At 46.5% G+C, this 12,499-nt stretch overlaps 1 protein-coding gene across 3 annotated transcripts in view; it reads right to left on the reverse strand.

The window, feature by feature from the left end:
- The window catches only part of TMEM163 (transmembrane protein 163), a 206,056-nt gene that overhangs the window by 81,219 nt on the left and 112,338 nt on the right, over positions 1–12,499 (reverse strand). For all 3 annotated transcript variants that reach the window (XR_012072526.1, XR_012072527.1, XM_072960896.1), the window contains exons 3-4: positions 2,554–2,597; positions 1,075–1,166 (exon numbers count right to left, since the gene is read on the reverse strand). Coding sequence is in view for 1 of the 3 variants with exons in the window: in XM_072960896.1 (XP_072816997.1) it covers positions 1,075–1,166; positions 2,554–2,597 (136 nt within the window). In the remaining 2 variants the exon portion in view is untranslated. The remainder of the gene's footprint in view (positions 1–1,074; positions 1,167–2,553; positions 2,598–12,499) is intronic.

The raw sequence follows: 12,499 nt of genomic DNA on the forward strand, positions 1-12,499 counted from the left end.
TAAAGAAATGGCAATTGAAAAAGACACGTTTTACGGTCACAAACACAAGTACCTCCAAGACAGTATCATCGGCACAGGATGTGGAGACTGGGGCGACAAGTACCCTCTAATACAGGGAGGGACGGAGGACAAGTCAAATAATTTAGAAGGTCTCCTGTAAATTACAGCAAAGAACTCATCTTACTTAAAAAGTGAAAGCGTGAAAAGTCAAGGGAACAAAGATTCCGGTAACACGAGGAAAAAGAGGATGGGAGCAAGAATGGATTGGTGTTGGCAGGTGACCGGATAAAGAAGATGTGGGAAGAGGGGGTGTGTGTGTACTCAGCCATAAAAAATAAAATGCCATTTGCAGCAACATGAATGGACCTAGAGATTATCATACTAAGTGAAGTAAGCCAGAGAAAAATACCATGTAGTATCACTTATATGTGGAATCTAAAAAATTACACAAATGAACTTATTTGTAAAACAGAAACAGACTCACAGACACAGAAAACAAATGTATGGTTACCAGAGGGGAAGAGGAGAGGTGAGAGATAAATCAGAAATTTGGAATTAGCAGATGCAAAGTATTATATATAAAATAGATACACAACAAGAACTTACTGTATGGCACAGGGAACTATATTCAATATCTTGTAGTAACCCCTAGTGAGAAAGAATATGAAAAGGAGTGTATATATGTATAGCTGAATAACTCTACTGTACACCAGAAACTAACACAACATTGTGTATCGACTATAGTTCAATTAAACAAAGAAATAAAAAGAATGGATTGGTGTGTGGGCTGATCGATGAATAGACGGATGGACGGACAAGTGAACCTTTAAATACTCACTCCAGACTCAAGAAGAGGGAACAGAGAGACTATAAAGAGACATCCCATCTCTCCGACCATCCCCGAAGAGGTCTATCCAATGGCTGATGACACACAAGCCACTCTCAAAGGCCATGTAGGTACCTTGTTCTCATCACTGGGACCAAAGTTGCAGGGTAAGCTGTGCTGACAGCCTAGTTATGTAACCTTCATTTGCAAGGGTTCTGCAGTCTGGAAAGAGATAAAAATTCACTTACATGTATTCCCTATGGGCAGAGTGTACAGCGGCCGCGTTGCTGTAACGCCACAGGACAATTGCTGACGACAGGACGTCAAGGATGGCATCAAACTAGGAGAAGAAGACACAGCATCAGTGGTTGTCCAGAGTTAACAGGACACAACTGTGAAGACACAAGGCAATTGTTCTGTGATTCTGAACATCTGAGAGAATTACTCAGCGCACAGAGGCTCCCATCAGTATGGCACCAGTCACTCTTCACCCTCAAGGTGGGTCCTGGGAATTCTGAGCCAGGGCACCCAACACGCCTGCCAGTGCCCTGCTGCACGGGTCCCTCCTGCTGCTCCTACAGCCTGAGAAACCACACTGTGTGGCGTGGTGGGCTCTGCCCCCGGGGCCCCTGGCTCCCAGCACTCTGGAGGGGGCAGTTACCCTATTCTGACTCATGTGAAATTGGTCCCCAGGGCGGGTAAGATCATTTCAGTATTTTTCTGTACACCCCAAGTAAAAGACTCAGGGTGAGGATTCTGTGTTTCTGGCTCTTCATGAGGTTGTTCCACTGGGGTCCAAGGGTGAGGGTGGGGTCACCCAGGGGCTCCAGGAAGTGTGCCAACACTTTGAAATGGGATGCAAAATTCAGCGCTCTTGTTTGAATGCACAAGTGAATGTGTGAGAGGGGGAAAAAAGAGACAGACGAAAGGAGGGAAAAGAGAGGAGCATGAGTGAGAGACAGCCGGGCAGGGAGGGAGGGGGAATGTGTGAGAAAGAGTGTGTGAGTGTATGTGCACATGTGTGCATTTTTCTGGAAAGACAGTCCACACCTTTCAAAAGATTTATCTAAAAAGAATCTGCAAGCCCCAAAGCACTAAATTCTCACAATAATTGGTAGAAGTGGGTTTGGGAACAGGAGCACACATCCTTGGGTACAGGAAGCCCTAAAGCTTCGCAGGAGGACTGTTTATAGGAGCTCTCTCTCTAGGAGTCACGGCACCACACCTCACTCTTCCTCTAGAAAATTATAAGCACCAGCACTCTCTTGAAGGGATGTGGGGAGACTTCACCCCAATTTTCAGCATCTGAGACCCATTTTCTCTAACCAGTGCCCATTAGGAAGCAGGCTCAGAAGCAAGGTTACCCCTAGTCTGGCTATCGACCACCTAATCCTAGCACCAGGAGCCCCGATCTTAACCCACACCAGCAAGCACCTCGCTCCAGAGTGTGCCCATTTTCCAGTCCACAACCCCAAGGGGGAAAAATGGCTAAGACCCTAGAAGACCATCCTCTTAACCAGCTACAGAAAACATGGTTGCCCAGATCTGTTCTTGAGAATCAGTGTTCCTGCAGTTCATGTCTATTAAATTCTAGTTGTTTGTAGAAGGTATGTTTGTCATGCTCTGTCATCTGCTAACCACCCTCTTAACTAAGAGGCCAGTGTGAGGTCTGTGGGCTTGGGGAGAAACATGCAAGACTTCATAAAAGTACATTTCCAGTTACTTACTGCAAACCCAAAAGCAGAGGCGCTGTACCTCATAACGGAGACAGCTAAAAAGAAAGAAAATATTATTCAGAATATTTTTAGACCCCATGGATATTTTCTCTCATTTGTGAGATTATTCAGATATTTGATATGGCCCTTTAAAACATCAATGGAAACGTTCCAAGAGAATCAAATTAAAAATTAACTGTACTTGTCAAATCTGGGAATCAAAAAAAGAGTGACGTGAATAGATCCCAGCCTCCATCTCCAGCAACCTCCCTCCCCAGTGTGCTCTGAGGCACCGAAGGGCCAGCCTGAGAATGAAAATGTTTAAGCAGTTGTCAATCAAATGACTGCTAAGACTTTGAGAATTTAGCAAGTGGGACCTGAGAGCCGGAAACCATATTAAACTTTGAAAGTGAAAGTGCACTATCCAAACTGTTCCCATAAAAGTAATTAGGAGTAATATCTGCATGCCGACACCTTGCTGGCACAGGTGGAAAGAAATTCTCGTGACCACCAGAGCTTAAAATCCAGTGTAGACTTCAATAAAACTATTTAGAAAAACAATAACAAATCATCTTAGATTAAATGACAGATGTTTACAAAAGCAGATGCCACAATAATAATTAAAACATATTTCATCCATATTCAAAAATCTTTCAGGGGAGGAGGGTATAGCTCAGGGGTAGAGTGCATGCCTAGCGTGCACAATGTCCTCGGTTCAATTCCCAGTACTTCTGTTTAAATAAATAAACAAACCTAAATTACCTTCCCCCCATTAAAAACGAAAAAGACATGAAGACCGAGTTTATCAAATGAGACATTCGTTTAAAAAAATCTATGTTTCAGAGGGCAAGTCAATTGGGTAGCACTATTGCCTAATTCTGTGACCTATTCTGTGCCAATGCAACGTCCAGCTTCAAAGACGGTTCTCAGTTTGACTTACTAAAGGCAGATTTTCACATGAAAGCCATATTTAACCAGCTTATGTCCACTCACCAATAAAGAATGAAACCCAACCCAGTGGGTCAGCCAGGACTGTTCTGGGCACCAGTGTTTCAAGTGCTCACTCAGAGAGGAAGAGAGGCGTGGACACAGGCACGGAGGCCACTACCTGTTTGGACTCTCACCCAGCTCAGCACACGTCCCTTCTCTGGGAGCTGCTCTCTGCCTTACCCATAAGGTCCAGGAATGGGCCCCAGATAGCCCCACTATGCCTTGTACCCTTGCCCCCAACCATAAGGGGGTCATCTGACCCAGTGGGACCAAAGCATATTTCATTTTCTGTGAATTAAGAATTGAGACTGAGCATTACATTGATCAATTTATGCTTGGAATTGGAAACTTGGTACTGAAACCTGGAAACTTGGTACTGAAACTCGGAAACCCTCAACAGATGGTTGGCCATCATTGGCTACACAGACAGAGGAGTAGAGACAAGCATGGGAGTAAACACAGCACTGGGACAAGAGAGAACCACTGGCTTCCCAAAGTTTCCAAGCCTTTCCTGAGCCTCAGCCATGCTCAGGTGCTCGGGCTGTGTGAGGTGAGTGCCATCATGACACACCTGGCCTTCTGTGCTGGTGACATGAGCTGCTCCGGTCATCCTTGCTGTAGCTCTGACTGGCCCAGGGAAGAGGGCAGTGCCAGCCATGCAGGGACCCCTGCAGCATTACCAGGCAACACAGGTGTGCAAAGGGGCACCGGACCTTCCCAAAGAACTCAACTCACAGGCTGGCTGGGCATGTGCAAAAAAGGCAGCAGACCTCTCGCCAGCTTGCCCTGAGCACTGAGATGCCCTCTAAGACACCAAGCCTGGCACACAATGAGGGCTCAGTAACTGTGAATTAAGCTTAATAAAATTTCACAGCAACAAACTGAAACGAGTATCTGGTTTTTCCCTTTACAGTTTTGTAGGATATCTTAACTGTGTGCTTTCTGTGGATACTTTTTTTTTTAGCAGTAATAGAAAACTTGTTAACTCCTATTAACTCATCTTACACAGATACTCAATATGTATCACAGATAAAGAGCTGCTGGGGCCGGACCTCGTGCTCCATCTCTACCTGCGCTGTCTGGACTGGGCGGCACAGAATGCATGGGACAGCGGTGCTGGAGCAGGCAGGTAGTTAGATGTGAGCAGAGAAAGCAGGAATCAGCCAAACGGCAGGAAACCATACATCTTGCAAACAATGGGGGTCCTTGGGCAGACACAGAGAAGCAGGAACCTCCAGACTGTTAGGAGATCACACATTTTGGGTTGACAAGTGTCCTGAAGGCAAGCAAAGAAAGGCAGGACAAGACAGGAATCTCCAGCATCCAAATGTAACCTTTCACATCTGACTTCCTCATCTGACTTTCTCATCAAGACTAAACAAGGACAAAAACTCCCAACTCCCCTCGGAAAGGTGGAGCTGGGATGGAGACCAGGAAAGACAATCCCAAACTCTTCCCCACCAATGAATATTCTGCCCATAGACTTTTACTCCCCCCTATAACCAGCTTGCCAAAGAAACTTGGGGCAACTGCCCACCTGATCTGCCTGGTCTTCCCTTGAGAGCATACTATCTATTGCTTAATAAATCCTTGCTTTGCTTTCTTGACCTCTGAGTCTCATTTCTAAATTCTTTCTTCAATGAGACCAGAACCTGCTTTCCAACAACAGCTGCAAAAGCACTCCATTGGCCATCACAGAACACCTCCTGCTTTCTAAGCAGTAAAGCATTACTTTAAACTGTTTTAATCAAGTTATTTCTTAATACCAGGCATTGAAAGAGTGGGCTACTGATTTCAAAGAAGTAGATGCCCACGTGATTTTATTAAGAACCACAAGCAACCTTGTCTCAGAGACTCTTTGTTGGATTCAACAAAGGAGATGGTGGGATGGCCACTGAAAGGCAGGGTTTCCCTAATTCCATGGGTGTCAAGGTCCCTGGTTTCAAATACTCTCAGAATTATACTGGAAAATCCTGCTTGTGTGAGCTAAGCCTGCCCAGTGGATGCATGACTTAGAGCACAAGTGGAACAGTCCTGTTGTTCTATTCCCCATGTACCAAGTTAAATATGAGCACGAGGGCTCCAGGTTCACCTAGAGTCCTTAACAGAAGGGAGACATTGACATGCATCATTTACTTATAAGGTGGCTTTCTCACTGCGATGGAAAAGGCTAAAGCTTGTGTGAGGAATCGAAGGTACACTAAACGGTCCTCCTCACAGCCATAGGTTTTGGGAGCAACTCCCCAGTTTTCAAGACAAAAATGCAGGCCGCATTGTGAGCTCCTGAAAGCTTCTGGCTAACAGCCAATGCCTAATACATACATGTCTATATTATGCCTCCGTTTCTGAAATCCATCTCTCTAGGCCAAATCACCTACATGAGCAGCCTGCAAATGCCCCCAAAGAGTTCTCAGCAGCACGGTGGGGGCGGGCAAGCCAGGGACACAAGCAAAACGTCACTCCCCATCTAAGGGACCTCTGGCCTCCCGGGCTTTTTGCTTGTCCTACACTCTACATTCATTTACATGTCAAGGGGGTAATGACAGCTACACTCCCAGAAGCACACATACAACAGAAGTCTTAAATAAATATTTACACAGGCCTGGTTAAAGACCAGACCGTCTTTAACTAAGTCCCACTCAAGCCAGAAATCACTTCAGCTGGAAACTTCAATTCAAACAGGACAGCTGGAAAACGGAGGGGACCCAAGCAACCCATTGTCAGGGCAAAGCCACATGCAAATCACGCAGCTGAGTAAGCAGCAGGCTTGGAGGGAGGGTTGGGGAGGTGCAGACAGAGTGCCCTGGAAATACACAGGGAGGTCAGGAGCCAGCAAAGCAACCGCGGGTCAAGGCCAAGCGCCCCTCAAGGATGGAACAAAGAACTACGCCATTTCAACTGCGGGCGAAATTTATCCAACAATGAGGACCCATCTGTCATTCTCACCAAAGTCAGGCAATAATTATCTTCAGCCTTAGCACTCTTTAGCAACACCCCAGGCCCCATAACAGCTCCAAGTTGCTAAATCATGTGCCCAGGAAAGCTCCATTAATAACTCAATCCCACTTTAATTAGATCACCTCTGTCACTCCGACGCCTAGCAACCACCTCACCCACAGCCACGTCACTAACTTGCCAACCCATCTCTCCATCATCCCCCTTCGTCATGCTGGCTCCAATCTCGGCGGCAGAACGGGTGGAGCTGAGGAGTCAAAATGAACTGATTCACATTCTGACTCACTTCGACAACCTCCAGCAGCTTGTAGGCTCTCTTTCTCCCACTCAAACAAGAATATAGCGTACTACAGAAAGGAGGAATAGGATGTTGAATTTGGTCATCACTGAAGGAAAAGAAGGAGAAAAACAAATCAACAAAACTGCTTAGCCCATTAAACTACTCACCTTCGGCTGCAGCGCAGTAGCAGCTTTATATTGTATCTGTCTGGACCACAATTCGCAAAAAAGCTACCTGAGGATGAAATTCCAAAGCTCTTGTTTTGTAACCGAGCAGGACCCAATGGGGGCCCTCCCCTGGCAGACCTCTCCCCCATATCCTCTGCTTTAGCTCCTCTCTGAAATACCCAGAAAAGCACCTGATGTACATTTGCTGAGTTGTTTAACAGATGTGGGGGGAAAAAAGCCCCCCACCAAATGGAAGATGTTAACTACTTGATGACCATGAGCACGTGGCCCCCAGACCTACTGGCTTCTAAGGATGGATGATGTTAACCCCTGTGACACCAAGCTGATACCAATCAGAAGATTGTGCGTGAGCTGATCACACACCCTGCAACGCCCCCTCCCTCACCTGGCCTTTAGAAGTACTTGGCTGAACCCTTTCAGGGAGTGCGAGGTTTTAGAACAAGAGCTACGGGTCCTCCTTGTATTGGCACCTTTACAATTGACATTGAGTTTTCCTTCACTACAACCCGGTGTCAAGTCTGGCTTTACTGTACAAGGGCGAGCGGACCCAACTTTGGTTCAATAACAGTTTGACCTATACAGTGTTTTTCAAAGATCAGAACTGGCTACCCATATTTTTAAGTAAAGAGACTTAACAAATTAGGGGGAAAAAAAGAACACCTGCATTTTTGGCTTCTCTCGAAAACGAGAAGTCTGCCGATGCTGGGCCGCCCCTTCCTCCCAACGGCGTCGGGATGGGGCGTGTTCTTGGGAACCGCCTTTCCCACAGCATTGGACCCAGCTGGCCTCACTCACCTGCCTGGCCCCTCTGGGGACGTGGCCGACCCGGCAGGCTTGAGGGTGGGACTTCAGAAGTAGCCCTGAGCAGCCTAATGGAAAGGACAGTTGTTTCATCTCCATAAACAGTTCCCAGCAAAACGCCTGCTGAAAATTCATTGCGCTGTATATACAGTGGCCTCGACGCTTCCTACTGTCACATCTTGCTCAGCAAATTACAAAAAGCTGCACCATGGGTCAGTTCTCAAAGCCTACACTGTCCTATGAGAGCTCTTCATCAGCCCAGAAAGGCTGCGGGCACTGTCCACCCAAGACTCCAGGTCTGTCTGTGGACAGGGAAGCCTTGGCCAAGACCTCAGGGATGATCATGAGAGTTTCTCTTTCTCATGACCAAAAAATGGCCATACAGCCCCTCCCCCACCCCACACCCACAATAACCTGTGACCCACAGCAAGAGCGGGAATGGAGAGGTTAGAAAACACTGCCCTTGAGCTACTGCTATGAGGAGGGCAGCATCCTGTGATGGTGACCTGGGCAACTTTGCAACGAAAGACGCACTTGCATTCTGGTTTATAACAACAGGAAACAACTCCCAAAGCGTCTTGCTTGGATCCCACCCCCCACATCCGCCTAACCAACCCTCTGCCTCCCCACTCTCGACATGCAGCCAGCGCGGGTCTACCTGTCACACTCCCAGTAGACCTAGGTCCTTGTGATGGATGAGCCCCATGTGCTGACCTCCCCCCTACAGCCACACCCACTCACTGACCTCCCCAAAGCCAGTCACGTACCTGCCAGCCAGGGCTCTAGCTCCGACCTCTGCCTGTGTTACCCAACCAAACCTGGGTCTGCTCGCCTGTGCGCATGCGTAGCTCAACCAAACTTGGGTGTGCTCGCCTGTGCGCATGCGTAGCTGAGCACGTGCATAGCACAGCCAATCAACCAACTCTGGGTTGTGGCGAAGCGAAGTGCAGCTTATTGTAAAGGCACCCATACCCCGACAGGTGGCTCCTACTCTAAACCCCCAAACTCCCCGAAGAAAGGGTTTCAACAAAGTATTTCTAAACGCCAGGTGAGAGACCGGTGTCCCTGGGTATGTGATAAGCTCGTGCACAATTCTCTGATTGGTTCATGGTGAAGTAACAGGGAGGGGTCACGGGGTTAACATCATTAATCCTGAGACGCCAGTAGGTCTGGGGGCCAGGTGCTCATGATCATCAAGTAGTTAACATCTTCCATTTGGTGAGGGTTTTTTTTTTTTTTTACATCTGTAAAACAACTCGGGAAATGTGCATCAGATACTGTTATGGGGGAGGGTATAGCTCAGTGGTAGAATGCATGCATGAAGTCCTGGGTTCAATCCCCAGCACCTCCACTAAATAAATAAATAAACCTAATTACCTCCCCCTCTAGGGGGGAAAAAAACAGATACTATTAACTGGGTACTTCAGAAAGGAGCTAAAGCAGAGGACACGGGCAAGGGGTCTGCCCCCGGGGAAGGCTCCAATAGGGTTCTGCTCAGTTATATCTAGAACATCCTTACCCCAGGATCCAACTGGCCCACTCCCCTATCACCTTCAGGTGTCTGCTCAGAGCTCACCTCATAGGCCTGTCCTGGCCACCCTACTTAATATTGCTGCCTCCCCCCTACCCAACCCCGTACCTCAAGCTACAATTCCTTTATCTGGAGTACATACACCATTGTGTGGTAGAACATTGTGCACCACCTGCCCCCTCCACCCGTTAGAATGTAAGCATGACAAAGGCCTTGGGCTTTTCTGCTTTGTTCCCTGGTGTCTCTCACAAGCCTGCATCAGAGCCTGATCACATGAAAGCACTCAGCTTGATTGATTGATTGATTGACTGACTGACTGACTGACTGAAATGAAACCTTCCAGTAGCTCCAAACTTTAGTGAACAGTCTTCAGGGAGAAGCAGATAGGACTAGAGTTCAACATACCCTGATGTGTGACTGGGTAACCATTCCCTGAGCAAACAGAGAGGCAGCCAGCACTGCATAGGGCATCACAGAGAAAGCACCCTCTGGAAGGCCCACTCTCTTAAGGAGAACTTAGAGCATCTGCAAACGACAAAGACCTAGGACTATAGGAAGATTAAGAACAGCCTTGAACTCTCTCTCTCTCACTTTCACTCTACTTTAGCTTGCTCTTGAATTCTTTCCTGCAAGAAGTCAAGGACCATCCCTTGGCAGCCTGTCCCGGGGACTCACCTAAGACCTGGACCATCCTCTCACCCCATTTCCCTGCAACAGAAGCACAGTTACCCAACTTTGATGAATGTTTATGGACTGCCTTCAATGGAGTAAATGATCCACCCTCACTCAATGTTGCTACATTCATTCCAAAGACCTCACTCTTCAGAACTAAGGGTAGGTGCCAGCTTCCCGCTGAACGTCAGCTGCACATTTCTAACAATCTCCCTCACGTATAATTTTACTCCTCCCTGTGCTGTGATCACTGTGATACCAGCACAGCTCTTGAGAAAGTTGCCTATTACCTTTGGGTGGCGGGCCTGACCAGGGGTCCTCAGACCTCACTCAGCCCCTGTCCTGCAACCCTCCCTGTCCAGGCCAGCAAGAGTAGCCTGAGGATCCCCATCACTCTTTCATTCAATCAGCAAAAGCTTCCCGAACGTCTACTACGTGCCACACACCCCTGGGAGGAGCTGGGGATACAGCCCAATGATATGATGAAAGTATGCCTCTAAAAGCCCTAACTAGCCCTTAATCCCAGAAGGCTGGTACTTTCATCTTGTAATTAAAGCATTTATGGAACAGAAAAGAGAGATGGGGTGAATTTTATAAAACAGAACCCTCACAGTTTGTCTTCCTTAGCCTTCTGTTCTGAACAGAGTGGCTGGGAATTTGAACCCTGAAAGCTCATTCTCCGTCCATTGCTTCTGGCTTAGCTCAGTGTCTCTCCTCTGGCTCCCAAAGCCCCTGCTGCCCTCACCTGTCACCACACAGAAACGAACCTTGTGTCTTCTCCAACCAGCCTATGAAAACCTGAAGTCAGAGGTTAGTTACATAGTATTCAACTCCCTGTCCCCTGGGCCTATGAAAGCACCAGCACACAGTTGGTGCTCAATAAATGCTTATTGAGCAGTCAATGCTGGAGAAATCTCTAAATCCTAAAAAGGCTGTCTGGTTTTTATTTTAACATGCAATAATGAATTCATACCAGAACTGAAAGCTAATGCCATAGGCAGCTAGAGCAAGCAATGGTGTAGCAGTCGCCACCCTGTCAGGTGGCGTCGCCCTGTCAGGTGGCTAAAATGGCCCTTACCATACCACCCATCCAATGCCTTTGGTTCAAAGAGGTGCTACAGGAACTTATTTAAAAAACAGAACATACTGTGAGGAAGGATTACACTGAACAGGACTTCAAACACTTGACTTCAAGAAATGGTGCTGAATAAATAGTTATTCATTTGGGCTGAATCAAAGTCATTAAAAAATCATTAACATTATCACTCAGAGAATAAAAGTTAAACATGGTAGAATAAAGGCCTTTTCTCCCCACCCTCCTTACCATTCTCCTCTATAAAACCCACCAAAGCAACAAGAAGCATGGAAAACTACAGAAAGAATATAATGATCAAAGAAACTAGGAAATGGCTAACCTCAAACCCCAAATTTAAAGTGTATCTACCAAATACATTAAAATTCACATGACACAGAGGGAATATGCTGCGAGTTGATAACATACATGAATCAAATCTCATGCAGAGCTCAGAGATTTCTGTAACTCAAGAGTAGACTCATCAAAGGCCCCAACAGTGACGGCTTATGTGCAACAGCCAGTTAGTGGGTTAGCCGCAGCATCCACTCCCAAACCCTTACCCCATATTCCACACGCTAGAGAGTAAGGGAGGTGAAACCGAAGGAGTGACTGCTCAGACAGCCACTGGTAGAAGACTCAGGAAACAACCCACAGGGTCAACAGTAGTATGGGCACATCGGTGGTATATTTATCCAATGGAATACTACACAACAGTGACAATAAACGAATTATTGCTACTTGCAACTATGTGTATGAATCTCAACAAATAATGAGGAGGAAAGAGAGGCAAACAAAAAAGCATTCACTGGACAGATAATTTATGATTCTGTTTGCATATTGTTCAAAAACAGACAAAGCAATGTCTGGTGGTAGAATTCAGGACGGTGGTTACCTCCAGGGCAGGGAGTAGCCACCGGGAGGTGGGTGGAAGAAGGGATTCTCAGGTGAAAAGATGAGTGGGCATGAGTGGTGGTTACACAGGTGTGTTCATTTTAACTTGAAGATTCATCAACTGGTATATTTTCATCTGGACACTCTTTTGTATGTCTACTATACTTTAATTTGTCAAAAGAATACTTAAATTAGCATTTAGAAAAAATAAGAGCCTAAAAGATAAGTGAAGAAAGGACATGAACAAGTAATTTCAGAAAATAGAGAATCCAAAACAACCACTAAGTGTTAAGTCAGCAAAACCGAATAAAAGAAAACAGTTCCGTTACACCTATAAGAACAGCAAAAATAAAAGGATTTTTAAAATGCTGGGTGTTGGTGAGACTCGGAGATGTAAATCGTCTCATCCAGTGTCAGTGGGGAAAGCTCTCTGATGGGAAACTTGGTAATGTTCAGCAGCATGTAAGGTGCACATTCACTGAACCCAGCAGTTCTACTCTGAGAAATACATTCTATACTCGTCCTGACACAAGTGCAGGTAGAATATATACAAGAGTGTTTATTACAGACGTGTA

Source organism: Vicugna pacos, chromosome 5, assembly GCF_048564905.1.
Source record: "Vicugna pacos chromosome 5, VicPac4, whole genome shotgun sequence".
Classification (NCBI taxonomy): domain Eukaryota; kingdom Metazoa; phylum Chordata; class Mammalia; order Artiodactyla; family Camelidae; genus Vicugna; species Vicugna pacos.